This window comes from Pseudopipra pipra, chromosome 3 (assembly GCF_036250125.1).
Source record: "Pseudopipra pipra isolate bDixPip1 chromosome 3, bDixPip1.hap1, whole genome shotgun sequence".
In the NCBI taxonomy this organism is placed as follows: Eukaryota; Metazoa; Chordata; class Aves; order Passeriformes; family Pipridae; genus Pseudopipra; species Pseudopipra pipra.
Genome location: NC_087551.1, coordinates 93,887,142 through 93,914,119, shown reverse-complemented (window position 1 = coordinate 93,914,119; position 26,978 = coordinate 93,887,142). Strand labels below are relative to the sequence as shown.

General features: G+C 36.6%; 1 protein-coding gene across 2 annotated transcripts in view; it reads right to left on the bottom strand.

The window, feature by feature from the left end:
- Positions 1-26,978, bottom strand: part of CSMD1 (CUB and Sushi multiple domains 1) — a 1,077,872-nt gene that overhangs the window by 863,892 nt on the left and 187,002 nt on the right. For both annotated transcript variants that reach the window (XM_064650377.1, XM_064650376.1), the window contains exon 2: positions 1,068-1,284. In XM_064650377.1, the coding sequence (XP_064506447.1) occupies positions 1,068-1,284 (217 nt within the window). The remainder of the gene's footprint in view (positions 1-1,067; positions 1,285-26,978) is intronic.

Genomic DNA, 26,978 nt, shown 5'->3' with positions numbered 1-26,978 from the left:
CAACAATGAATCAGAACATTTTTGTTGTCAAAAATATATGATGATACCCACTAAAATACGTAACAAGTTGGTGATGTTCCCACATTTGTTTTAACACTATAGTATAAATCAGCATCATGTAAAAGGGTAATCAGACAACAGAACTGACATCAGTTTTACAGTACTCCATAAATCTTATGACTGAACAGAAAATGACAAAGCAGCACTGAAAGCAATGTTTGCTTTCCAGCTCTGCAGTTGAGATCCAGCAAATCACTGAGGAACTCACAAGACACCAATGAAATGAATGCATCAAAACCTGAAGTTGTGAAAAGTTTCAAGATCAAAAAGCTTCCATAAAGCCTCGTTATAACCTCAGTGGTATTTGGACAGACAAGTTACCCCAGTTTCTGACCTTTAAAGATACCTAATTGCTTAATGGAGAATAATTTCAATTTTGGCAATGTCAAGCAATTTACAGCTCAACTCATCTGCCAGGCAGACAATAGTCACCTGAAGGATTTCATCCAGCAACCATTTTCAGAGGCAGCCTAACATGCACTAATGATATTGTGTCTCACAATATCATTCACCACTTCTGTGCCACATTTGGTGAGAGACCATGGGACGCTGTTAGCACAAACAGCACACCCATCCTCTGATTCAAATATTGTAGGCATGGTAGAAAAGTAAAGCATGATCTCAATAAGAGTTCTTTCAAAAAGTTGTGATTGGTGCCTTCAAGAAAGGGTCCCTGGGCCAAATCTGGATTCCACAGGTAGACAGATAAATAAGAATAATTTACTGTAATGTGGAATACTCCTGTGCTCAGGGTTTTTACAAAAACTGACCTTGAACTGTGCAAATTTTAAGTACTGATGTTACTGATACACAAGCTAGGGCCATAAAGATCTGAAACTTGAATTAATTTTTGTGAGATCTTGGGGCACTGCTATCCCCATGGCTGGTGACGAACTAAGGAAACACAATGTAATTCTAACATATTATCAGAACATATATGTGTGAGAGACAAAGAGAAGTAAAGAGAGAGAGAAAGAAAGAAATTAAGAAAGAAAAATGTACCTTACCTCACTTTTAAATTGCCTTGCTGTGGTTGTCCATCGTAAATTGACAAAATATCAAAATCTTCCTCGAGTGCAAAAGTATGAAATGACAATTGTATCCTATTACGCTCTCCTGTGATAATGATCCACGTGCAGTTGGCATAATTTGGATAACCATGAGGAAATCCAGGGCTTTCTATAGTACCATTTGGTCCCTGTACTAAGCCTCCACAGTTCTGACCTGAAAAAGAAGAAAGGAAAATATGCATTGGTCTTTTTTTTTCTCCTCCAGTATATATTCTTACATGAGTATACCTATGTGTAAACTTAATTTTATATTTTTTTTCTAGATTACAAACACCATATAAAATTGCATTTATACCATTTGTCCCTCTGGATTCACAACTCTCATAGCTGGATTTTCTGAGACACCTACCAACTTTTTATGCAGTGAATCATTATTTGAGGTTCTGTAGTATTAACAGTGTATTACTTATTCATCTAAATGTGAAATTTCAGCATTAGTTTTGCTGTCATAAATTCAATAGACCAACAGTTTTAGTGGCAGAGAATATTCAGAGCTTTTTGGCAAAGGCCAGTTATAAAGTTTCTATATAAACACTAAAGTACTAGAGTTTCTGCTGTTCTGAAACATACTTTCAACATGACAAGCAAAATGTAAACACATTTATTATGCATTGCGTTGCAACTAACATCAAGATTTTTATTCTTTGACAACATAGCAAAATTTCTGTGGTATAACATTTGTAGTGCCATATGTATTGTGATCAAGAAAGTGTTAATTTTTTTTCTAATATTTTTTAGGATTCTTTAAAAATATCACTGAAGGTTTTAGTTAGCAGGCATTTGTGTCTGGTCTGTACATCCTACAGACTTTGTGAGGGTATGATATCTCATTAACAGGAAGTCCTCAGCAAGAAACCTTGATTTACAGTGCACACTGTTGCTAGTTTCCTACTTGATTTTGTTAATCCCACACACAACAGTTGTACTGACTCAGAGCTGAAGAGAAGTGTTAATGAAATATTTGAACAGAGAAAAGTATAAGGACATTCTGTGCACTGTACTGCTTGGATTATTATATGCATTTTAAGCACTTAAGAACAAGTATAATCTTGGCATTTTATTGCTACACCTAAACCAGAAAAGTATTTCAGACTGCAATTTTATTATTAACTTCCCAGCAGTGGGTCTTTGAAACTGAATCCTTCAGAGAAGTGCTGTCAAATTCTTGTAGGAGGTTTCTAAATCTTAATAGAATGGATTTAATAGAAGGGATTTGCTGCTAAAACTGAGGAACTAATAGGGAATAATTTTTTTACTAAATTTCAAATATAACAAAAACTCTAATAAAGAGATAAAAAAGCTATGGGGATTCAGGAGGCCTTTAAAGTAAAAATCTTCTCTAGTATATCTACCATTTGATTCACGTTGCTTTAATAAGACATTGTTATTATTAAACATCTGTAAAGAAGGAATCTATTACACCACGAACTTAACATGAATATTTCAGCTATGTACTGTTCACTATAACTTATCACCTTTCTTGCAGATGCTTTGCATTGTATTCCTCTTCCTTCAACCACAGGGGAAATGTCATACAAGTGTCACAAGCAATTTAAAATAATTTAATTACTACAGAACTAATGTCCTGAAAACAGAAAAGACATATAGTGACACCCCACCACTCTGTTACTCTAACCAGCTGCTTCATGTTTCCAGGATCCAGAAACTGGTTTATGTAAGTCAAGTACCTGCTGCAAGCAATGCTGTACAACAGCCTTTCTACCATTCGGGTGTGAAAGGGTTGTTTTGAAAGAGGAGAGATATCAAGTGCAAATTAGCAATTGATCTAAAATCTGTCAAAGACAGAACCACCTTTCAGGAGCAGAAATTTGTAATTCTAGATAATAAGGAATATAGTACACCATATGTAACTGCATATGTAAGTGCAATATGTTAACTACATTTCTGATTTCCAGGGAGACAAATTACCTCCCCAATCTCTTAGGGAACCCAACAGCTGGCTTAAGGTAAAACTGAATATTGCTGGAGTAGTAAGTGAACCCTCCGAGCCCCGACATGGTCATGGCCGGCGACTTCTCTACAGAGACACTTGCTAACTGCTTGCAGAAGTCTTTGCCACTGCCAGTGATTGCTCCCAGTTTTATCACTAAAGACATTTTGTACTCCTTATGGTAGGTACAGATCATTGTGCATTATTATTTTGGAAAATAAACAAACATTAATGGCAAATAAGGTAGACAACATATTACCGCTCTTTAACTTAAGCGTTTCTTACCACCCAGAGACCTTTCTTTCTCCAGTTTGCTTTTGCTCTCCTGTGTATATATTCCTCTAGTCTGAAACTATTCATACACTATTCACTTTGTGCTCAAGAAACATGAGGCAAAGGAGAATCATAAAGAAAAATTATTACTGTGAAATGCTATTTAAGTTTGCTCTTAATTTTATATTCACATATATAAATATATACTTATTTACTCAGTATTCAGTAAAAACCCCAATAAAAATCCTAGAAGAAATTTAATATACTGCTAACTCCCAGCAATCTTGTTGCTGCAGACTGACAACTGCAATGAGGATTTTGCTTCTGAAGTAAGTAATACTCAAAGAGACTTTACAACACACATCCTTCTAGGTCTGCCCCTGCCTGGTTAAGACATAAGCATGTTAACAGAGCAGAATGTAGGATAAAAGGGTCAGCTGCTATCTGTATAATACCTATTTTTTCAACATATGTAAGTCTAAAACCTTCAGAACTGCCAAATATTACACTTCTGCCAAAGACTAAATTTATCATCAAATCACCTAAGAGAGATTCATTTCGAGGACATACTCAGAGAGTAGGAATGAGGAGACTTATGGGTGACAGGTGGCAGCAAGTTAGATAGGAGTTGACCAATATCCCTCAAGAAAATGCAGTTTCTGACTGCAGAGACACCACAGACCAGTAAGATGACAACAATGAAATTAAGAATATTTTGTTTCTTATGGGTATCTTAGTAGAAGAAAGCACCAACAAAGTAAAGAAACTGAACACATCAAGAGGAAAATATTAAAAGAATATCAGCAGAGATTAAGTAGTTCTGCTGACTTGAATGTAGGCTGAAGACCCCAAAAAGGTCTACCCTTAAAATTCACTTTAGCTCTGGCCCTTGTGTCAAATGACAAAATAAATATTGCCATTTTTCACAAGACATGCAGTCATTGACTCAATACTTGGCTAGAGCCTTCACAGATTTTTAAATCCTTCCTCCTGCACAGCAGATTCAGACACACACCCCTCACATCCCTGGAGCACCTCATGCCTGCAATTATGACTCCTCCTACTCAGGTACATGCACAATTGCAGGAACTTTGTTACTGCAGTGTTAGCCACAACTTAAATGGCTTTGCTTGGCAAGGCACATGACAGCAACAGTTTCATCAATATGAATGATAGCATGAAGATGTGTTATATATATACATAGAATAAAAAAGATTTCCTCTTGAACTACAATAGGTAACTATAGATTTAAATTGAGAGAGTGGAGCAGTACAGAGCAGTAAGACATGAACAGGTGGTTTGCACATCATGTTTCAATCACCCCTTTTTCCTTTCTCTTGTGTTTTCATATGCTCCCTTTGTGTTTTCACCTCTGTTGAGCTCCACTTAATCTCCAGCACTTCGTACCCCCTTCGAGGCTGCAGGCCCCCACAGCCCCTGCCATCAGCTGACCATGCTCTGCACCAGGCCTTCATCGCTTCTTTCTCATTAATATATCCAGAAGTCATTCTCTAACTGTCTTACTACCCAATAAAATTGTTATTTCCTAAAGTAACTTCAATCAAGAGGGAAATGTCAAACGGCCAGGGAGGCAAAGGCACTATTCTCTGAGGACTGTATTAAACAGCATGTAGCTACTTTAATTATCCTTTAAAAATCAATTTTTAAGTAAACCTCACACCACCATTACAAAGCACTTTCCAAGGAATTAATCAAACCAGAAAATAGTGAGATTCTTTTAATTTAGGCATCACTGAAAATTTATTCCCAGCTGCAATCCACCGTCTTTACTAGCACACCTGAAGCACACCCTGGCCAGCAGCGACAGCACAGAGATCTCACAGAGTGGACGCCTACCCTGCACTGGAGTCTACTTGCTGTTCCCACCATCACCTTCAGGTGTCAGGGAGAACTGGTGCCACAGAGCTTCAGTACTTCAGATATTTAAAAATACCAAAGCCAGTCCCAGAGCAATGTGAAATGAGAATAGTGTACATTTACTCATTACGTTTTTGTAAGACCCAGGCAAAAAATACTTCAAAAGAATTAACGAGAAATTGTTGAAAGTTATTTGATCTGAAATAATTAATGCCTGGGGGCCAGTGACCAGGGAGACCCCAGTGAGTGACACCCTGTGTCAGCCCCAAGTGTGACCAGGGCCAGAATCTGTCTGCCTGCAGGGCAGCGCTGGGAGCCAGTGTGGGTGTGTGAGTGCTGGCGAACATCTGTGGACAGATAAGGTGGTGAGCAGGGGATATGGAGAGGGAGACAGGAGGGTTTCTCCAAGGATGAGACCCTAGGTGGGGTTACTACTGCAGCCCAGGGAAATTGTGGTCAGCTTTCTGGGTGGGTGAGTGGGTGGGAGGAACACAACTCCCCCAGGCCAGAGAGGAGAAACCAAATGAGGCCACTGGTACTGCCCGAGCTTATGCGAATGTGAGCATGTCTGACCCTCTTAATCCATGGATCTGGATGTATACATGTGCATGTGGTGTATTCTTGTGCTCTGTGTGCCTGTACCTACTGGGAAAAGCTGCTCAGCCTTGTCACTGCCTGCATGTGGGAAAGAGGTGGGGCAGCCTCACCTTTGTTGGCTGCTGGATTCGACCCTTCCAAACACTATGAATTGCCTTTGAATCATTAAATATTCTATAGCTTGGCACTAAAGGTAAAAATAGACGAAAAACAGCAGCTAAATTGCAAAATCTAGACGAACTTCTTCTAAATACAGATTCATTCAAGCCTTGCAATTTCTGGCTGTGACCAGTCTAGGGCCTTCCTGGGGTCCACCTCACATGTGAAGCTTGAATGCGTGTAATAACCTTAAATTCTGATGCAGACATTCACAAGGTGACTGGAACTTCATCAATCTATAAAACTTTTTAAATTCAGATCTTCTAGCCACAGGATATAAATTCATTGATTGGGCCGATGAAAAAGAAAAGCTAGTGTTTTTAAAGTCTCAGATTAGTACTCTAAGAGTCAGGCAATAGCTCTGTGCACCATTTCCTATGTGTATTTAAGCCTTTATCCAGCACCCAAGTGAAAATAAATTATTCTGAAGGTTAAAGATTAATATGACTATTCAGCAAGAAATTCTGAAACAAATTCTGCCATAATACCAGCTTTGCTGTGTACCAGAGCAAAACATCTTAATTGCTGGTATATGAAAGTTTTTATTTTAATGAAGTTCTCAATGTTGAAAAGCATATTATACATCAGCTGAATTACACTGCCATTACAAATTGAGAAAAAGATATTTCATGTTCTCTATTCAATACTGGATTGTCCAAAAAGACCAATAAATCAGTATTCACACAAGTTAATAGGGAAATAAAATGCTGGAAAATATGTCTCTCTGCAGGAAATACTTTTTTTTAAAAAATCTTTTAATACTTTAAAAAAAATCCGGTCTATAACACTATCAATTCAGATGCCACTAGTTAGTAGAGGCACAAAAAATAGAAAGAGCATAATCACTCTTTCGAGGGTACAGCTTGACAGTGCTTCCTTTTGATAAAGCAGTAAGTTCTTAATTAAAAGCAACTAGATTATATGAAGTTGGTTTATCCCTTTTCCTTCAAAAACAATTATTTTATCCCAGTTAAGCAAAGATCTTCACATTCTCTTCCTTCTTCCTTTGAATTTACGCCAACTGTTCTTAAGATTCATCAAAATGAAGGAAAGTAAAGGCATTAAAGAGAGGAAAGCAATGTAAGTTGTATACCTGATTTGAAATATGTAGAAGGTGGTGTTGAAAAAGTTCTTTTATAGAGAGTAAGATCCTATATTTTAAAATGCTGAGCTAAAGGCAGACTTACTACCCTTTAAAACAAGACTGTTCTTCATAGATGCAAAATCATTCTGCAGATGGTGATCACCGAGGACAGGTTGGATTTTATTTTGCTACTTTTCTAAGATAAAATAAAATAAATTTAGGCTCTAGGTAAACATCACTGTTACTGTTACAGTTGCTTAGCAACAGCTGGTAGAATGAGAGAGTATTGTATTGCCCAGGCAAATAAAAGGAAAGTGCTGATTCCATTGTTTGTGAAATCCTGAAACAATAATCCAAATTCTCTCCTTAGCTTCACTGGAATAGGAGCAACTCAACTGTAGGCAAACTACTCTGAGGACTTCCTTACTTCTGTTCTGCCAGAATCCTGCAACATGCAGGATAACTGTCTGTGCCAAATCTCATCACTTCAGCGTTGTCACTTGCACTTTCATTTTATATTGATGCCTTTCATTGATGCCACTCTCCCAGACCACTTCACTGACAGCCTTGCTCACATGTCAGGATCTTACCGCAGGGTTTTTTATTATCATTTTTGTCACCAGATGCCTACATGATGAGGCTGAGAAGTGTACCGCAGTTCAAACAGTTTGTTTTTAAACTACTACTAAAGAACATATTGTCAAAAAGACCATTTTTTTCATTGTAATTGCTCCTTGAACATCATCTGTGTTAACTACCTTTCTCCTCACAGTTATTACTTTGTGCATCACTTCCATTATCCAGCAGTTTTTTTTCCTTTGTGTGACCACAGAACTAGTTCAGAAAAGGCTTCAAATTTTTTCATCTCTGTTACTTTAATTCATCCTTTCTTTGTATTTAAAACAGAGTGCAGAGTCAACTGATATCAACTGAGAAGGATAAATACTATCTTCCAAATTAAGTTGCTAACCCATAACTTGAGGAAAAAAATGAGTGGCAATAAATTTTTCAATAGTCATTAGAGAAGTTTCATTTGCAAAGACAGAAGAGTAATTTTTAGAATTTAATTTAGAAAGATCAAATGACATTACATTAGGTTTAGTGTTAAAACCATCAACTTTGTTAATAAAAGTGCATTTTGCAGGAAGAATTTTAACTATAACATTAAAAATTATACTTTATGGATCTATTGCAAGAAAGAGGAAAACATTCTTCTGGACAGGTGTCTATACACATAATTGTGCTTCTGATTTAGATGTGAATTTTATATCAGAATCAGAATATTGGCACTACTGTCCTATGTAATGCATGTATAAGAAAGAAGAATGAAAAATTAACAACGTAACATAGCAAACAGTATTTCAGCATTAGCAAACAAATATAATCAAAACATAGGTAGAGGGACAACACATGCATGCATAAACACAAATTTCATTGGGCTTTTGATGTCAATAAATTTACACACACAAAACTTATACAGTCTATGATACTCATTAGCAATACCAGAGTAGGAATGATGCAAGAGACACACAGTCCCACAAGATTATAAAATCAAAATACAGCTGTGTGAGACATTCATGAATGGAACTGAAATGATGTGTTCTAATAATCTTAACCACAGGAAATTTAGCACCTTATGTTTTGTATCTTACTGATATGTTTGCACAGTGCTAAAGTAATTTCTGATTTTAATGGGGCAACAGGGTGGAATGGAGAGTGATGCAGGTGCTGTGCCTGAGTCCTGATGTCAGTAGCTGACATTTATTTACAACAATATTCAGAATGAAAGACAATGCTGTCATTGGTCACAGCCAGCATGCCTTCATGAGAGGAAAGTCCTGCTCATAAAGCCTGTTTTCCTTTTATGACAAGGTAACCCACCTAGGTCATCAAGGGAAGCCAGTTGATGTCATCTTTTTGGATTTCAGTGAAGCTTTTGATACTGTCTCTCATAGGATCCTTCTAGACAAAGTGTCCAGCACACATCTGGATAAATGCATCATGGAATGGGTGAGCAGTTGGCTCATGGGTCAAGTACAGAGGGAAATAGTGAATGGGGTAACATCAGACTGGCAACCTGTCATTAGTGGGGTTTCACAGTGGGGTTCTTGGGCCCTGTGCTCTTCAACATCTTCATAAATGATTTGGATACAGGACTGGAAGGGATACTAAGCAAGTTTGCAGATGATAAAAAATTCAGAGGAGCTGATGATTCCCTCAAGGGCAGGGAGGCCCTGCAGAGAGACCTTGACAGATTAGAGGACTGGGCAATCACCAATCATATGAAGTTCAACCACGGAAAGTGCTGGATTCTGCACCAGGGATGGAGCAACAATGGATGTATGTACAGACTGGGGAATGAGATGCTGGAAAGCAGTGCCAGGAAGAGGACCTGGGGGTCCTGGTTGATGGCAAATTGAATATGAGTCAGCAGTGCTCTGGTAGCCAGGAGGGCCAACCATGTCCTGGGGGGCATCAGGTAAAGCATCTCCAGCTGGTCGAGGAAGGGGATTGTCCTGCTCTGCTCTGCTCTGGGGCAGCCTCACCTCATAAGAAAGATATTAAGTTATTAGAGAGCAACCAAAGGAGGACAATGAAGATGGTGAAGGGCCTGGAGGGGAAGCTATATGAGGAGTGACTGAGGTCACTTGGTGTGTTCAGGCTGGGGGAGACTGAGGGGAGACCTCATTGCAGTCTGTAACTTCCTTGTGAGGGGAAGAGGAGGGGCAGGCACTGATCTCTTCTCTGTGGTGACCAGTGACAGGACTCGAGGGAATGGCCTGAAGTTGTGTCAGGGGAGGTTTAGGCTGGATATTGGAAAAAAGGTTCTTTACCCAGAAAGTAGATGGGCACTGGAACAGGCTCCCCAGGGAAGTGGTTACAGCACCAAGCCTGACAGAGCTCAAGAAGAGTTTGGACAATGCTCTCAGGCACATGATGTGATTCTTGGTGATGGTCCTGTGCAGGGCCAGGCTTTGGACTCAGTGATCCTTGTGAGTCCCTTTCAACTCAGCATATTCTGTGATTCTGTGATCTTACAGCATCAATAACACACACAATTGCGTGAGTAACTATAGGTCTGATTCAGCATTGTTCCAAATCCTTTGGCCTTATCTACACAAATTCAAAATGGTGGAAAAATATTGCCAGTCTTATTTGGTGCCCCCAGCTTATGGTGGAGCAAATGAATAAAGATTAAGATATTTTTCTGCATTATCATAAGATCGTGGTTTTATTTCTCCCAGTGTCATGTTTTCCATTGCATAAATCTCAAGGAGTTATTTATAATTTTTATGTGTTCCATTGTGTATATCTCAAGCAATTACTTAGTTTTTGTAATGTTGTGAAGTGTAAGAAAAATGCAATCAGCATGAGCTATGAGGTACTGCTGATGAAAATAATACTTTATAAATAGTGTAATAATAATTTATGTGTTTACTAATTAAACACCTTCAGCCCATGCACAGGATTCAGATACATTACAGAAATAAAAGTTTAGACAATTAATCCAATTCAAATAAATCAAGAGATTTAGACAATAGTACAAACTGGAACTGTAAAGAAAGAGGATGTTTATGATATTGCATACTTAAATGATTTCTCCTAAGAATGCAACACTCAAAATATATACTACACAAATGTTTCATACAGAATTATGGTGGGTGCTGTTTTGAAACATGGATTTGAAAAAATCCCCCAAATATTCAATTATTTATGTGAGGTAAAGCACATGAAATTGAAGAAACAGAACTTATTTCAGGCCTTTTCATCTAGTCTGTGCCCTCACATACTGCCTGTACATAACAACACACAAGCACTATCTCAGAGACTAGTCCTGAACTCAATTGCTCAAAACGACTTTTAATCCTTGATTAAACCATATTTGAAATACGCAGAAGAGATCTACCCTCTGCAGGAATATTACAAGCAATACCTTATTATTTTCATTGTATGTGAAATCCTGTACAGAAAGAAGCTGTCTGCATCACTGACTCATCCTCAGGAAACCATGTGACTGACAGGAAATGGAGAGCCAGAAGCAGCACAGCAAGTAGATGATATTCATGTTGGCACTGCTAAAGCTGGTTGTGCCAGGGTGGGTGAAATGTAGGCTGATCAGCCATGTCAGGGCTGTGTCTGTGGTGCAGAACTGCCCTCAAACCTATGAGCTGTTCTGATATTCATAGTCACATGAATATCATTCCACAAAATCACATGGATATGGGTTTTTCTAGGACATTTTTAATTTACCATTCACAGGAGATATCTTTATGGCTCTTCCTTTATAAGTATAAAAATACAATATTGTGGGTTCTTTCTCTAGAACTAAAAGTACTGGCTTTGATGTTTTTGATAATCAAGAGATCTAACTTCAGCTAAAATATCTGAGGTTGGGGGATGATGAGTGGTGGAAGTGGGGGATGATCAGTGGTTGATTCTGAGACTCTAGCCTTTCTGAACAGTAACACAGTGTATCTGACTATTGAACTGTTTAGGACTGTGATCGTACTCCCACTGAAGGCAATGACAAGGACTCCACAGACCTCAGTGGCAGAAGAACCAGCTTTGTACATACAGGTTCAGATTACTTACATATCTGCCTTGCTTCTAGAAGACAAAAATCCAAGTGGGAAACTATTGGCATGGCTCAACAGCAGTGGACATGCCTTTGGGAGATTGCACATGGCCTTCAACAAGAGCAGGATAAGAATCTAAAATGTTAGCTTTCACTCATGTTACATCAGACTGCATTATGTCATGCTGTCTGACATCTCATCTGACAGGCACATTTGTGTTACAAAACATAAAAAGACAGAGAAAATAGCAGTGATTTGAAAACAACATGTTTATGTTAGCTGAGGTGACTAGTCAATTAGCAGTTACGATAAAACCAGCTCGAACTAGTTTAAGAAGATTCTTGTCCCTAATCATAAACAGCCTTGTCAACTTTGTAATTTTTATACAAGTAACCGTAAATTATTAATTCAATGCACATTGTACTAGTTATTAAACTACAGCTGAATGATTTACTCTGAAATTCTGGAAGTGCTCACTTCCATCATCCCCTTAGCATACTTGAATCCCATTTTACCTTTCTATGTACAACTTTCCTTATTCAGGGAGGAAATATGTGAAAAACACTGAACATACAGCTCCTGTGGCAGAAACTTTAAAATTAAATTGTTCACAGTGGCTTGCTGGACAGACAGACAAATGCTGTGTCAGCTGTAATCCTGCAACTATAACATCTTCTTTGTGTAATTATAACCTAGACTTGAAGCTGTATAAGTCAAAGTATGGTTGTGAGCTGCAGTCATCCAGACCATACAAACAATGTTCTTACGATTTCATAGAAAAATCTGAAGTATTAGCGTACTTTGAAAGTAAATTTAAGATTCACAGCATTGTACAGTTTATAAACACAATCTGGTCATAAAAGACCACATTTATTATAAATAAAACCATTACAAAGTTAAGCAATATTGTTTCTGATTCTTGTAATTTGACATAACGTGTATTTTTTCATGTTTACATTTATAAAGTTTTGATTCTGTAGGCTATTAAAACAACCAGAGCCAGCAAAAAGAACATCAAAGGTAACATATAAAAGTACAGCCACATTACAATCACAGCACTTGGAGAACACGAAATAACCCCCCAAAACACTTCTCAAATCTCCTTTTGGTAGTATTCCTAAAAGAAAATATCTTCAACAAACAGATTTATTATTAAATATCTTTGATTTATCTCAGCATTGACCTCTTTAAGCCAACTGCCTTTGTGTCACATTTTGCAGATATTCAGTTGATACAAGCTGGCATGTCTTCACAAGCTACATCACATCAGATCAACTGCAACACTAGTTGAATTTCCAACACATAAAATGATTCGTTCCTTCCTACCTTCCTTTCTTCAGTTTTCAAATATTTATTTGGTAACAGCATTTTATTATTTACCTTTGAATCTGATTTTCTTAATTATTTCGATGCTTCTGAGGCAAACCACTGTATACATAATTATTAATCAAAGAAAGTGCAAGGAAGAGATCTGACTGTTTACTGCATTAGTTAAATCTTTTTTCCAGGTTATATGGATGTTTAATTGCATGATGGACATGACAGATACTGAATTTCAGCTGCCATTTCACTTGCTTTTGCTATGTGAAGAGCTGTAGGGAGACTTTGTGATAATGGGAAATTCCATGTTGGAACAGGTACAGTTGGAACAGGTACAGTAATACCATGCCCAATCACAGCTCAATTTTGCACACATAGCAATGGATTTCAAGCTACCTATTAGAACTCAGGAGAACAACTGTGAAGTAGCTGTAGTGTTGTAGTAATGTGCTCATAAAAGCATGAGAGTCAAAAAGTGAAGAGAATGTTTAAAATTGTTAGAGGAAACGAACAGAATTGTCATTAAACTCTGCATAAACTCTAATCTGCACTCTGTGTGCAAGTTCAAACCCTCAACCTTACCAGAAAAGGTGTAGATAAGAACTGTAAGGATGACTGAAAGTATGAAATAGCTTCTGCACAGGGAGACTAAATAGACTGATTTTCTAGCCTGCAAAAGAGACTGCTGTGGGAGAGGTCCACAGCATCACAGGGGTAAGAAAAAGTGTTCTTCTGTCCTGTTTTTCCTTCCTGTGTTTTCATTACTCAAAACTCTCCTTCCAAAACAAAAGAAGATATATTTTCACCTAGTGCATAAATAAACAGTGGAGCTTGTTTCAACAAGAAAGCAATTAGGCTGTAGCAAAAGGCAAATTAGCAAAAGAAAAAAAAAAAGATCCATCAGAGCATTTTAAAAGGAAATATAAACCTCCGGCTTAGCAAGTCTCCCAGGTGCATGTGGAAGAAAGAAGGTGTACCTTGGAAAATATGCTTACACTTACAGTTTTTCTAGATATCTGCTCTTAGCCAATGGCATATATGACACCAGGCTTGATGGACTTTGGTCAGATCTCCCATGCTCTTCATGTTACTCTCCTGGAGGTATCACTGAGGAGGGAATACCTCCAAGCACCTAAGGTTATCCCAGTCAGATTTTGAAGAACATCCCCAATGAATAGGTTTTATGTTTTAACACTTTTGTTCTCTTCTTCATTGAAGATACTAACAAGTTGCTCATTATTAAGGAGAATATCAGCCACTCTTAGGCTTTGATATTATTGCCTTCATGGAAAATATTTACACAGCTAACGTACATTGGTTCCCCTTTCTTTGTGAGATCTTTCTTTGCAAGACCTTTCTTTGCCTTTTTTTTGCCAATTAAAAAGTAGTTTTATTAATAGCCAGGCTGATCAGTCATAGTAGCTGATCAATATTAATAGCAAGAGTAGCTATTACTGAATGTCTTAAACTGCATATTTGTAATAAAGAGGATTTTCCAACTTCCCATGAAGCACTCATACTATGTGAGTTTTGGCAGACCTAATATTTACATAAAATATTTTTATTATTGCTTGTTCCAACAGGAAGCAAATGAAAGACTACACATGGATTAGACTGCCATTAGACTGACACTATACTAAGCAATAATTTATGATGAAGAGACCCTTTCTGTTCAGTAAGAAACAATAGTTTCTAAAAATATAACAGTCTGATCCTTAATTTTCACAGAAACAGCATCTAATAGTTTGCAACAGCATTCTGAATTTGTACTGATTCTTTCAAATATGCCACATTGATACATTTAAAACACTATGAGTTGTAGAATGATCTTGGAAATTTCTTTTAGGATTTTGGCATTCACATTTACTAGATTAGCTGGACTATCAGTAAGTTGCAGAAGGTCACAAAAAAAGTTTAGTAAAACACAACTTTCTGAAAGTCTTTCTCCACAAAGGCAAAGTGTTATATGAATAATAGAGAGAAAACACGCATTTTTTGCATAAAAGAAGCAAGCTTTTGGTATTACAGATCAGCTCTTTAATCAATCAGACTGAAATGATTGACAAAGTCCTTGAAGAAAACTGGTTTTGATTCTTAGCAGACAGCTTTTCCTTAAGCTGTATACGAGATCTGTGGTCAGAACAGTGAAACCAATGCATGGTCAAAGTAGAGACAGGAGCTTGCCTCTTACAAAGATAAAAATATTTGTGCAGAACAGCAAACAAGAGTAGATTGGTGCAATTAACAAATCTGGCTGAATCAGTATTTCTAAAATAAGCAGGCAGGTGATGATGATATATTCCTGCAGGTATATCTTATATGTAAGATCTGATAATCTGTGTCCTTTTTAAAAATGTTTAGTTTCAGATTGAAAATAAAGAAAACTTTAAAAGTGCAGTGTGCTGAGTTTTTTCAGTTTGAGTATTTTTTAATGTTTCAAGTGAGAAGGTCCTGATTTCCTCTCCAGGATAACAGTGCTATGTTCTTACTAACCTGACTGGTAAATTTTTCTCCTAGCGTGTATGTGTTTTTTGGTCCTCTTTAGCACTAAAACCAGTTGCAAACAAAAACATGTCCAATGAAATTTCATACGTACAAATATATTGATTTGAGTTCATGAAGTATTCATAAAGGATAAATGCAGCAATGACATTTTTGTCTTGCACTTGCTGTTGGTACTCATTAATTTGTTGAATAGCACCATATCTTACAACAGTGGCATGATGTTTTAAGGCTATTTTCTTCCAACTCCTCGACCAATATTAAAATTTACTGTTTCTCTTGAATATGCAAATATAATATATATTTCTTTATCTAGTTCTCCTAATAAGTCCCCTTCAAGGGGGTTTAAGAACACAATAAGTTGTCTCCAGGCTGAACAATGCCAACTCTCTCAGCCTGTCTTTATAGGAGAGATGTTCCAGCCCTGTGAAAATTTGCGTGGCCCTCCTCTGGACCTGCTCTAACAGGTCCATGTCGTGTGCTGAGGACCCCAGTGCTGGATGCAGCACCCTAAATGGGGTGTCATAAGAGCAGAGTAGAAGAGTAGTATCATCTCCCTTGACCTGCTGGTCACAATTCATTTGCAGTGCAGGATATGGTTGACCTTCTGGGCTGCAAGTGCACATTGTCAGCTCATGTCCAGTTTTGCACCCACCAGTATCCTACACCCTTCTGTGCAGGGCTGCTCTTTCATCACCTGATTGGCAGACCTGGATTCAAGTCTACCTCCTGAACAATTTCTGAGTTTTAGCTAATGATTATCAAGGACAGAATTCAGAAGATATGAGATCCAGGATAAAATCTAAGTCTTATCATCCATGCCTTAGCGACTAAAATATGTCAAGTTTTTGCTTTTGATTTCCTTTTGTTTTGCTTTCTAATGAAAATAGATCATATGCAAATATGCAACACTGGAAAATACAAAACGTCTCATTTTAAACTTAACATCCCTGTTTTATTTCATAAAATTCAAACTCTCCCCTGAGTAATGTTTTCTCTTTGTCGTGTATCATTTAATCTGCAAACCACTGGGGATGGAACTACTCTCACTTAACTGTAACCACCCAAGGTTAGTCATGTAATCTAAACTAGTCATCAAGGCTCCAATTTTAGAGACAGATGAGAATTTTAGAAGTGTGATTCATTCAATTTTATCTTAGATATAAACTTTATGAAGATATGAATCACATATAAATGTCATTCTCCATTGTCTATCTAACAAATGAGATCAGACTCTTACATGGCTACCTGAGGAGATGCTAAATCCCAGCTCACCTTTCCAACTCAGCAATACATTTAACTATACATCAAACTTAGAAAAGATAAGTCATTTCATTGCCTGCTCTGAAAAACCTCATATGCTCAATTTGGGCATGGAATTGACCCATTACTGTTGAAAAAATTTTTGGCTCTTCTCTGGGATCTGTGAAATTTATACAATGGGATCTAATATACGAACACTGATGAAAATTGTCAAGAGTCCATTTTCTTAGCAGAAATTATAAACATTCTATCAAAAGGAATTAACACCAAAAGATTAGGTATTATTTTCCTAAATTACTGAGACAAAAATGATTGCTAAGTACATTAAAACTGAAAAGGAAATCCTTACAAATCTCTATTTACTGGGAAACCAGTAGTAATAGGTTTAATTTAAAGCAAAATAAATATTTTTAATTCTGACTTTAAATCTCCTTCATGTAAGTAAACAGACAAAACATTTATGAGAACTCTAGAACCTCTAGAAAAATGTACCTATATATTGATATTCTTTAATTTTGAGAAAGAAGAAGAATGTTATTTGCTCTTATATAGCCCAACAGAGAGCCTAACAAACTGGGCAGGGAGTTCTCCCTTGATGGGAGAAATTGAAAGTCTGTATTAATTGCATTTTAAAGTACTGAGTTTTTTCTAGTCTATAATCTTTAAAACAAGCAGCAGCTTGGTTTCAGCTCTGTGAAGGCATACCACAGCTGTAGCCATTATTCTGAGCAACCTAACTTGTTAATATTTTAAGTAGAAGCAGTAGTACACTTGCTAAAAATGTATACATTTTATAAATATAGTGTGTATATACATATATATACATATTTTCAGAACTATGTTGAAAGCAAAAATTACGTTTATAAAATGGTTTTCAAATGTAAAAGAGTTCTATGGGTCTTTCATGAGGGAAATTATTCAAAATTTTCTCTTTTTATTTGTAGGAATACTTTGTAATTGACTTTAAAAAGAAATTATTTATTAAATTTTATTGCCAGTACTATATACTACAGTTAGGCATTAAGATCACTCCAATTCTGGCAAAGCATATTTATTTTGATAGTATGAGCAGTGTATCAATTTCAACAGCTAAGGAAAAAAGTGTCAGCAAAAAGCAAAACTTCTGAAAGACCAGGAAAAATCAGAAAAGAAACAACTTGGCCATTTTTTCTGTTTATATTAATGAAACTAAATACAAGTAAAAAGGGACACAAGGATGAGGTAGTGATTATTCACTGTACATCCTCTAGGGTTGCAAAATTTACAAATCAGTCTTTAATAAAAGGGAGCAATTAATTTTGAGTTGTAAAAGGATGTAAAAGGCTATTCTCATGTTCACGTTGATGTTTACTTTGATTTTCTAAATTAATTTCTATTTTTCTATAAATTGATCATGTTTTGTATAAAGAGATTATGAACAAGTTGTTTAAGTGAGAGCTTTTTTCTCAACTGTACTTTGCTATACTTGGTTTGAAAATTATGCTATTAGAAAAACTGCATAAATGCACTGATTACAAAAATAGCTGTGTGAAAATCCCTTATGAATACTCAAGTCTTTAAAGTATTGAGGATTATAGGAAAAATGTTGAGTCCTGTTGTCACATTAATGATAAAAGGGTGGAAACATGCCATGCTTCTTCCAGATTTAAAAGAGCTTTCCAAATATTTTTCCTCCCTTTCCAAATTCCATAAATATTGTTACACCATCTGACCATTGTAACAGTAAAAAATAGAAGGTAAAGATAATATGTTACACACCACTCTTTATAGAAGATATATGCCAGGGCTTTGCAGACTACATGGAATTCCACAGCAGCGTCCATATAATGAATATCGTGGTGTTTCAGTCCAAATGTTAACACTAAAATTACTGTGCCCATAACTTTTTTGGTATCTGAAGCAGTGGTGTTATTCATCTATGCAGGAAAGGCAATTTGTCTCTAACTGTCTCCTCACCAGTAGAAGGCCTTGCCCCTTCTGATAACCAAATGCTGAAGATTATCAAGAACCTAGGACAGTGATACACCTAGATGTAGGGGTTAGTCATGATCTGGATGATATGCAGGAATTCACAATAGGTTTCACAGAATCTTAAAATATCTTGGATTGGAAGGGACCTTAAAGATCCCCTAGTTCACCCCGTGCCATGGGCAGGGACATCTTCCACTAGATCAGGTTGCTCCCGCCCCATCCAACCTGACCCTGATGTTTGCACAGGATCATTTAATAAGATTGAGTATTCCACTTTCCAATGAGCTTGCACAGTTGGCCACAAGAAAGTACAGTTCTCTTTTGCTTCTGAGGAGGTGCAGGTTGTCCAGGTGTTTTCTGCTTGCAATAGGACCCTTCACAGAAAGGACTGGCTCCTTTTATAAGTTTCAGGTACTTCTTTTTCACTGTCCTAAAACACATATATTCTGTCTACAGTGTATTATTCTTACAACCTCGGAAACCTTGAAGTTGTGACTTGATAAGGAGAAACTATCAAACTCTCTGTAAAGGGGAAAAGAACTAAAAAACCCTACTCAAAACTGAACTTCTGGATCTGGAATCATCAAGGAAGGGGGAATTCAAAGCCCTGAGTCAGTCCCAGAACTTCCAAAGACAAGCATAATTCTGGCAGATCCCTGGGCTTAATCTCTCATGTTGATTAGTTGGCATATTTCTAAAATCTTTTACCTGTAGGGAAATCTTATGTTTCCTATATGTCTGAATAGATGCATATTTCTTTCTTTCAGGAAATACTTTTCTAGTCATGAAATGTGCTGGTTTCAGACTAAAGCACAAGGCCAAATAACCTATTGTCACTTATGTGTTGAGTCATAAAATATTTTTCTTATCTCTGAGCACAGATATGGCAGACACAGGTATCTAGCCTAATATTTTCTCTAGAAGAATGCAGGGGTTTTATGTAGGTTACTACAAACTCTACCGTCTTGCTTACTGAGCAGATCTTTTCTCATCAGCAAAAGTATTCAGTCAAATGAGAGGTGCAAGATTAAATAAAGTCTATGACTTTATATCAATATCAAGAGACTAGCCCAAAATTTGATGGAAGTATTAAAAAACACTCTTATGAGTGTGTTGCTATATCACATATATAACCTTCATCCTCTCAAATATCTTCCGCTCCCTACATTCATAATTTTTCTTTTATCACATAACTAAAATTATTTTTTAAACTATTCTCAGACCCAAATACAAATATATATAAAATCTCACAAGTTGGTAAGAGATTTCCGATGTAACAAAAACAATTTTGATAGGAAAAAGTAGCGACTTTTATTATGTTTAATTACAGCTGAAAAGGGCAACCAAAGTTTTGGACTATAGATATCTATAAATGGGTCAGATTTTTTTTTTTTTTTTTTTTCCCCGAAAGAAACTCCAAGCTAAATGGAGGCTGGAAATGTTTGTTCTTCCCAGATAAAAATCTTATGTTCACCTAGTATAAGAAGAGACTGCTGCTAGAATGGCAGTCCTGTTTTCTTCCTCCTTTCTTTCCTCAACCACTTCCCTTATGCTTTTTCTAGAGATCGCATTGCCTTGTCCATCCAGGAAAAAGCTAAAAACATTTTTCAGATAATTAATTACCCATCATGTCACAGAGCTAATCAAATTGAACCCATGGCCTTATGATGAAGCACAGGAGAAGCAGCAGAGGCTGCTACAGTGTGGCTTTCACTGAGACAATATTTAGCGTAATGTGAATTATCATTTTCAGTTTAAAAGATTTGCAATAATTATTCTGAAAACTAAGTGCAAAAGAGTCATTATGTATGAATAACATGGAAAACTCCTAAGACTATTAACTCCTCCAGTGTGCAGGGGGGAGAGTCAGAAAACAGAAGAAAAATTAGAAGTAAGTTACAAAACAAAACTGTGGACTTCAGACTCCAGCAGTTATGAATTTTAAGTCCCCAGATTTTGAAATGCACTTAGGAAGCTTCCTTCAAAGAAAAGGACTGACAGGTTAGGGATGATTATTTTGTAAAACAATAACCACCTCACATTTCACTCACTAGGGTTCTCAAGTTCATATATATCGGTTTCATTCTATGTATTTATAATACATCACTGGGTCCAAAAATCTCGTGTGGCAAGTGAAGTCAGATTCCTTATGAAACAGCAAGAACTACTTTAGTTCAAAGTTACTTTCTGAAGCTTTCTCAAAATACATATATAAATAAATCTGTCAGAGGTCAGAAGAGAATGGAGATGTCAGTTTGAAGAGTAGCACGGCAGAATCAGTTGGAATAGTTTCAGGTCATTAAAAAAAAAAAAAAAAAGGAAAAAAGAGAATGAGACTTTCCTAAAAATGAGGTACTGCTCTTCATTTACAAATTAAGACACAGTTTTAACACAGAAAATCTACCATTACGTTTACCTCCCAGTTAGCATGTAAATCTTGCACCAACATAGTGAAGTCCTTCAAAAATGAGAAAAAACACATACAAATTAAATGATTACAAAATCTCTTAAATAATTTAATATTTAAAATAAATTCCTGATCACAAATATAGAAAATAACATTTAGCTGAGTTGCCAGAATTAAAGTATCACTGAAAAATATTTCCACACCAAGAATATTTCCACGCTCAAGAAATTACTACATTTCATGAGAGTATCCATTTCTTTTCATTAGTTTTGAACCATGGATTCTCAAGCATTTCTCATAGAGGTGGTGCCAATTTCAGTGCTCCCCATGTATGCCTGTCCCCATCAATACTAATTTTGCATCATTTTAATCTGAATTGAATAGAACCTAAGAAACAAATACTATTTTAATCTAGTCAGTACTTCATCTCCCAGGGTAAATTCACAAATGCTTTTAGTGGCACAATGAAGGTGCTGGGAAGGAGAGGCTTATTGCTTCCACCAAAAGAAACACATACAAATATTGATCCTAAATTATCTGTGAATCAGTTCTCTATATTTGTGCATGGAAAATTAACACTACCTATGAAAAATGAAAAAAGTCTCCCAAGCTCTTATATATGATGACATGACATTTTTTCCTTAATGCCTTCATTTAGTATTGACTGGACAATTCACAAACTTTAAACATTTAAATCAATAGATCTCCCTTGTTCTTTCAGCACAGTTAATGGGAGAAGATAAAACAAGACTTGCCTGCCTAGACTTATTCTGTAGTCTCTTTATCACTATTATGCAATTCTCCTATGTATTAAATTTCAGCTCATTGAAACACTGTGCCAAAACTTTTCATATGAGAGCATATTAAAGTTACTTTATTATCTGAATAATCTATTTTTACTTTGTTCTCAAGATAATAATTTGTTAAATTGAATTAATTTCATAGTCAGGATTTCCTTATTTTGTTCTATCAAAACATAACACTAATTAGCAGCATTTTAATAACATTATAGTAGTTCTACTTAGCAGTCATTTAGAGCCATTATTAAATGAAAGCTGGTGTATTTGTTTAACAGAAAAATGTATAGCCTGTCTTCAACTTGCTGTGGGAATGAATAAAAGTGCAGCATGCTGTGGACTATGCTATAAACTAGGGCCAAATCAGCATTATGGCTTGAATACTATGCTACTACAGATCTTAAGTTGGCAATATTAATTTCTTTTTTCCAGTTGAAAAAGATAATTTTCCTACACCTTGTAACTTATCACAGGGAAGAGGTCAGTGTTCAGAGTAACCTATAATAGCATATTATATTATACATAACTCTGTACTCACATCTGGTCTATCCACCACCTGTTTCCACTGTCAGCCTACACTTAAGTATGTTGCCTGCTGTGTTTAACTGTAACAGAAATCTTTTATCTCTGTCAGAACAAATACTGATATAAAATAAGTACTTTATATCTGCATTTCCAGAACAACATTGATAAAACTGAACAAAACTACTCTGAATTAGCAACTTTTACTTCTTTTCCTGAGGAAGGTGTAAAGGCATCAAAATACAAAACTGATGGAAAACAAAGATGGCTCACAGTGTTATACTAATTTTTTTAGAATATCAATAATGTTGGGTTTTTTTGTAATACTTTTGCCCAAGAAACCAATTCAATCAGCTGGAAAGATCCACTCTAATATGCCTTTACAATAATGCCTTACAGATGCTTACAACTCATCTACTGCTAGACCATTTGAGACAAAATCGTGTTTCTGCATAAATCTGTTATATGGAGATATAGAGGTATGTGCGTGTGTGTATGTGCACGTGTGCACACAATTGTCATCTCCTTGTGAAGCTTTTTTGTGTGTTTTTTTCTTTTTTTTTTAATAATAAAATGCTTTCCAGTTCATATGAAGTCCCATGCACTAAAAGCTGAGAATTTTTTTGTTTTAAACCCTGCAAAGCACTATTTCCTTTATTACCCAATGAAAACGAAGTACCATATAAGTCATAGGACTGAATTTTGTTCAGCGCTGCCTGGGCAATTTGGATAAACTCATATGACTTTTTGGAAGATATGCCCACAAAATTATTTCCATAAATAATGGACCTTGGAGATGCAGAATACATATATTTCTTCCTTTAATGACTGCATATTAACATCCATTGAAGAGACTCATTTGCAAAACTGCCAGGCTTTTAACTACTGGAGAAAATTTACTTATTTTTCCTGGCACTCCCTTCCCAAGAAAACACTAATTTTTGGATCCTTTTAACTTCCTTTTCCCAAAAGTCATATTGAGAAATAATTTGCACGCCCTATCCATGCCTTTCCAATTGCTTCCTTCTCTACATCCTGTCCTGTTTGGGGAATGGTGAAGTAACCCCATTTTCATCCAGTGGAAGTTGTGTAAAGTGTATTACAGAATCACAGAATATGTTGAGTTGGAAGACACCCACGAGGATCACTGAGTCTCACACTTATCCCTGCACAGGACTATCCCAAGAGTAATTAGCTATTTATGGAAAGCTCAAGATGTCATTTTGAAAACAAAACAACAAAAAATACAAGAGGGTTCTGAAAGTTTCTCTGCTGTAATTACAACTGTTTCTTATCTATGAAAACAATGAACTAATTATCCCAAGCTGATAATTCTATGCATGTTCTGTTCAGCAAAACTTAACCTTACCAGTTAAACATCACACAAATTTAATATCCTTTATGTAGCTCTGTTTTTTCAGGCTCCCAGGACCTATCTGAGGGTGGAAAAAAAGAAAAGGAAAAAAAGCATGCTCTTAAAAGCTAATGTTCACTAGCCTAATTAGTTAGGCTAATTACTTAGGCTAAGTAAAAAAGCACTGAAAACAAGGTAATTAGAGTAGTAGTTCACTTGGCAGCCCATGCAAGTGTGCCCACTGTAGCAAATCCAAATTAGTGTCTTCATTTTCTCACCTTTGCTGTTACTTTAAATTGAATTGGTTAAACTGATTTAGCTAACTGAAGTTATATGATATGCATTTATCAAGACTTAATTGAGGAACTAAATTGAGGAACCCCAGCAGGATGAGGGCAGTGATCATCCCACTGAACTCAGCACTGGTGAGGCCACACCTCAAATCCTGTGTTTAATTCTGGGCCCCTCCCTACAAGAAAGACACTGAGGGGCTGGAGCATGTCCAGTGAATGGCAATGGAGCTGGTGAAGGACCTGGAGCACAACTCTTATGAGAAGTGGCTGAGGGAGCTGGGGTTGCTTAGCCTGGAGAAAAGGAGGCTTGGGGGAACCTTATTGCTCTCTAAACTACCTGAAAGAAGGCTGTAGCCAGGTGGGGGTCAGCCTCTTTTCCTAGGTAACAAGTGACATGACAAGAGGAAATGGCCTCAACTTGTGCCAGGGGAGGTTTAAATTGGATAGTAGGAAAAATGTCTTCACTGAGAGGGTTGTCAAGTACTTGACAAGGCTGCCCAGGAAATGGTGGAGTCACCATCCTTGAAGGTATTCAAAAGATGTGTAGCTGTAGCACTTAGGGACATAATTTAGTTGTAGAGTTGGCAGTGCTGGGTTAAAGGTTAGACTTGATCTCAGAAGTCTTTTCTAACCTAAAGGATTCTATAATTCTAACACCATTAACATAACTTACACCTAATTAGAGCCATTACTGTTTTACTGCTTCAAGTATTTGGGGCCATTAGTGATCAAAAAGACCCTTCAGGAACATGAAAAAACCCCACCCCAGCCCTTTGCTGGAAAAAAACAAAACAAACAAACAAAAAAAACCAACCAGAGGGGAAAAAAAAAAAAAACAAACCACAACACACAAGGGGAGCAACAATGAACAAAAAATTGTGAAACAAAAATTTTTTTCAGATTGTTTCAAGGAGAAGAGTATTCCACAGAAAAGATCGTTCCCTTCTTCCTTTCTTCCATAGTAGGCCACCCCCAGAGTGATTAGGAATCTTCAGTTTGACTGCCACAACCATTCTTGCAAACAAATTGTCTGCAGCAAGAATGATCAACAGAAAATCAACTTTTTATATATGTATTGGGACTTTGCTGTAAGATGAAAAACTTTTGCTAAACTGTAAACTGTTATGAACTATGGCAGCCTGGAAAAGGACTGGAAGAAGACCAAAGTAAAATCTAGGAAACTGAATTTAAGACATTCAAAAAAATCCCTAACTATAGTGCCTATGAGTTTGTGGGTTTTCATCATCTCTTCCCCTGACACCAAAAGGTGCATTAGTGTACACTCACAGAAGATCAGACACCTTCACTGAAGACAGCATCTGAATAGCTAAGGTTTTGGGGGATTTACAAAGTAAACAAGGGCAGCTGGACCCAATTTTTCTACTTTGAACATGCCTCACACACACTGATAGCACTGAGCTCAGCACAAGAACAGTAATCACAGTCACTTTATATCTCAGTGCCGTTGGGTATTTGCATAATAGCCTATTGGTTACAACATTCAGACTATGTGGGAGGCCTGGGTCCTATTCTTGCCTCAACATGACAGGATTAAAATTCAAATTTTTCATTCCTCAGCTATTATCCTATTAAATAGCTTTTCCATTTTTTTTTCCCAAAAAAGGACTACTGTTCACCCACTGCAGGTCACAGAGACAGAAATTCAAGCAAGCCACAAAGAACTTGACTGCAGCCACAGGAATCTTTAAGTATCCCCCAAAGAATGGAAAAGTCTAGGTTTGGGGTTTTTTTGGCTTTTTTTATTTGGTAATGCTTAGGATTTGCATATTTACATGGATACTGAATAAAAATATCAAAATTAATGAAAACATTTAAATAGAGGAACAGTCATTAGTATCCAAAGTCTGTCTCACCTTTGAGAAGTCCTCTCCCAGAGTTTATAATCTGCAGATGCTTAAATTGCTTGGCATCAATGCATCACAATACTGGTATATCAGCACTGTACTGTATAGCTAATTTACAATACTTTATCTTGCATTGCTCTTTATACATGAAGTATCCCCTCCATTACCCCTGACCTAGAGTACTAAAACAAAACAGATACGAGAGTAATTTTTTCTCCCAGACAGTATGAAAGCCAATAATTTTAATTAATATGAAAGTTCTAGGGTTTGATTTTTCAATTATTTTTGCTTCCTAAGTTATCTTACATGAATTTATATGTAATATGCATAACCATAAATACTAAGAATAGAACAAAAATGGGAAAAATACTGTAATTAGCAAATATCGTGTTTTGTTCATCAGCATGGAAATAATTCTTCAAGGGAGCATTGTGAAGAGAACACATTTGACGCAGTTCATAAATGCATTTAATGAACTCCACCATGGATCTCATGACTAATATGTTAAACATCTTTCAGGTGAACTTGATTTAACTGTATAATTCGCTATTATCCATAAGTTATCATAAAGCAATATTCTTGGTGAGTCAGAAATTTCTTATATTAAATTCCAGGGTAAAATGTGGACCTGTAAATATTGAATCACTATTTATATGCAGTTTTTTTCCAGATCTGCAGTTTGTGAATAGTTATCTCATAAGATCTTCAACTTTTAAGTCACGGATTGATGCGTCTTTTTATAGTATCTTACTTTGTACAGGAGTAGAAACATCATAAGGTCCATAAAACTAGGTGCTTTGCTTCTGTTTCATGCCTTATCTGATTCAAGCAGCACTGAAAAGCAGCTCTGTGGAAAAGGGACCTGCGGGTCCTGGTGGACAACAAGCTCAATGTGAGTGAGCAGTGTGCTGCTCCAGCAAAGAAAGCCAACAGGATGCAGGGCTGCATCAACAAGGGCATCACCAGCAGGGATAAACAAGTCATTGTCCCACTCTGCACAGGGCTTGTCAGGCCACACGTGGAATACTGTGTTCA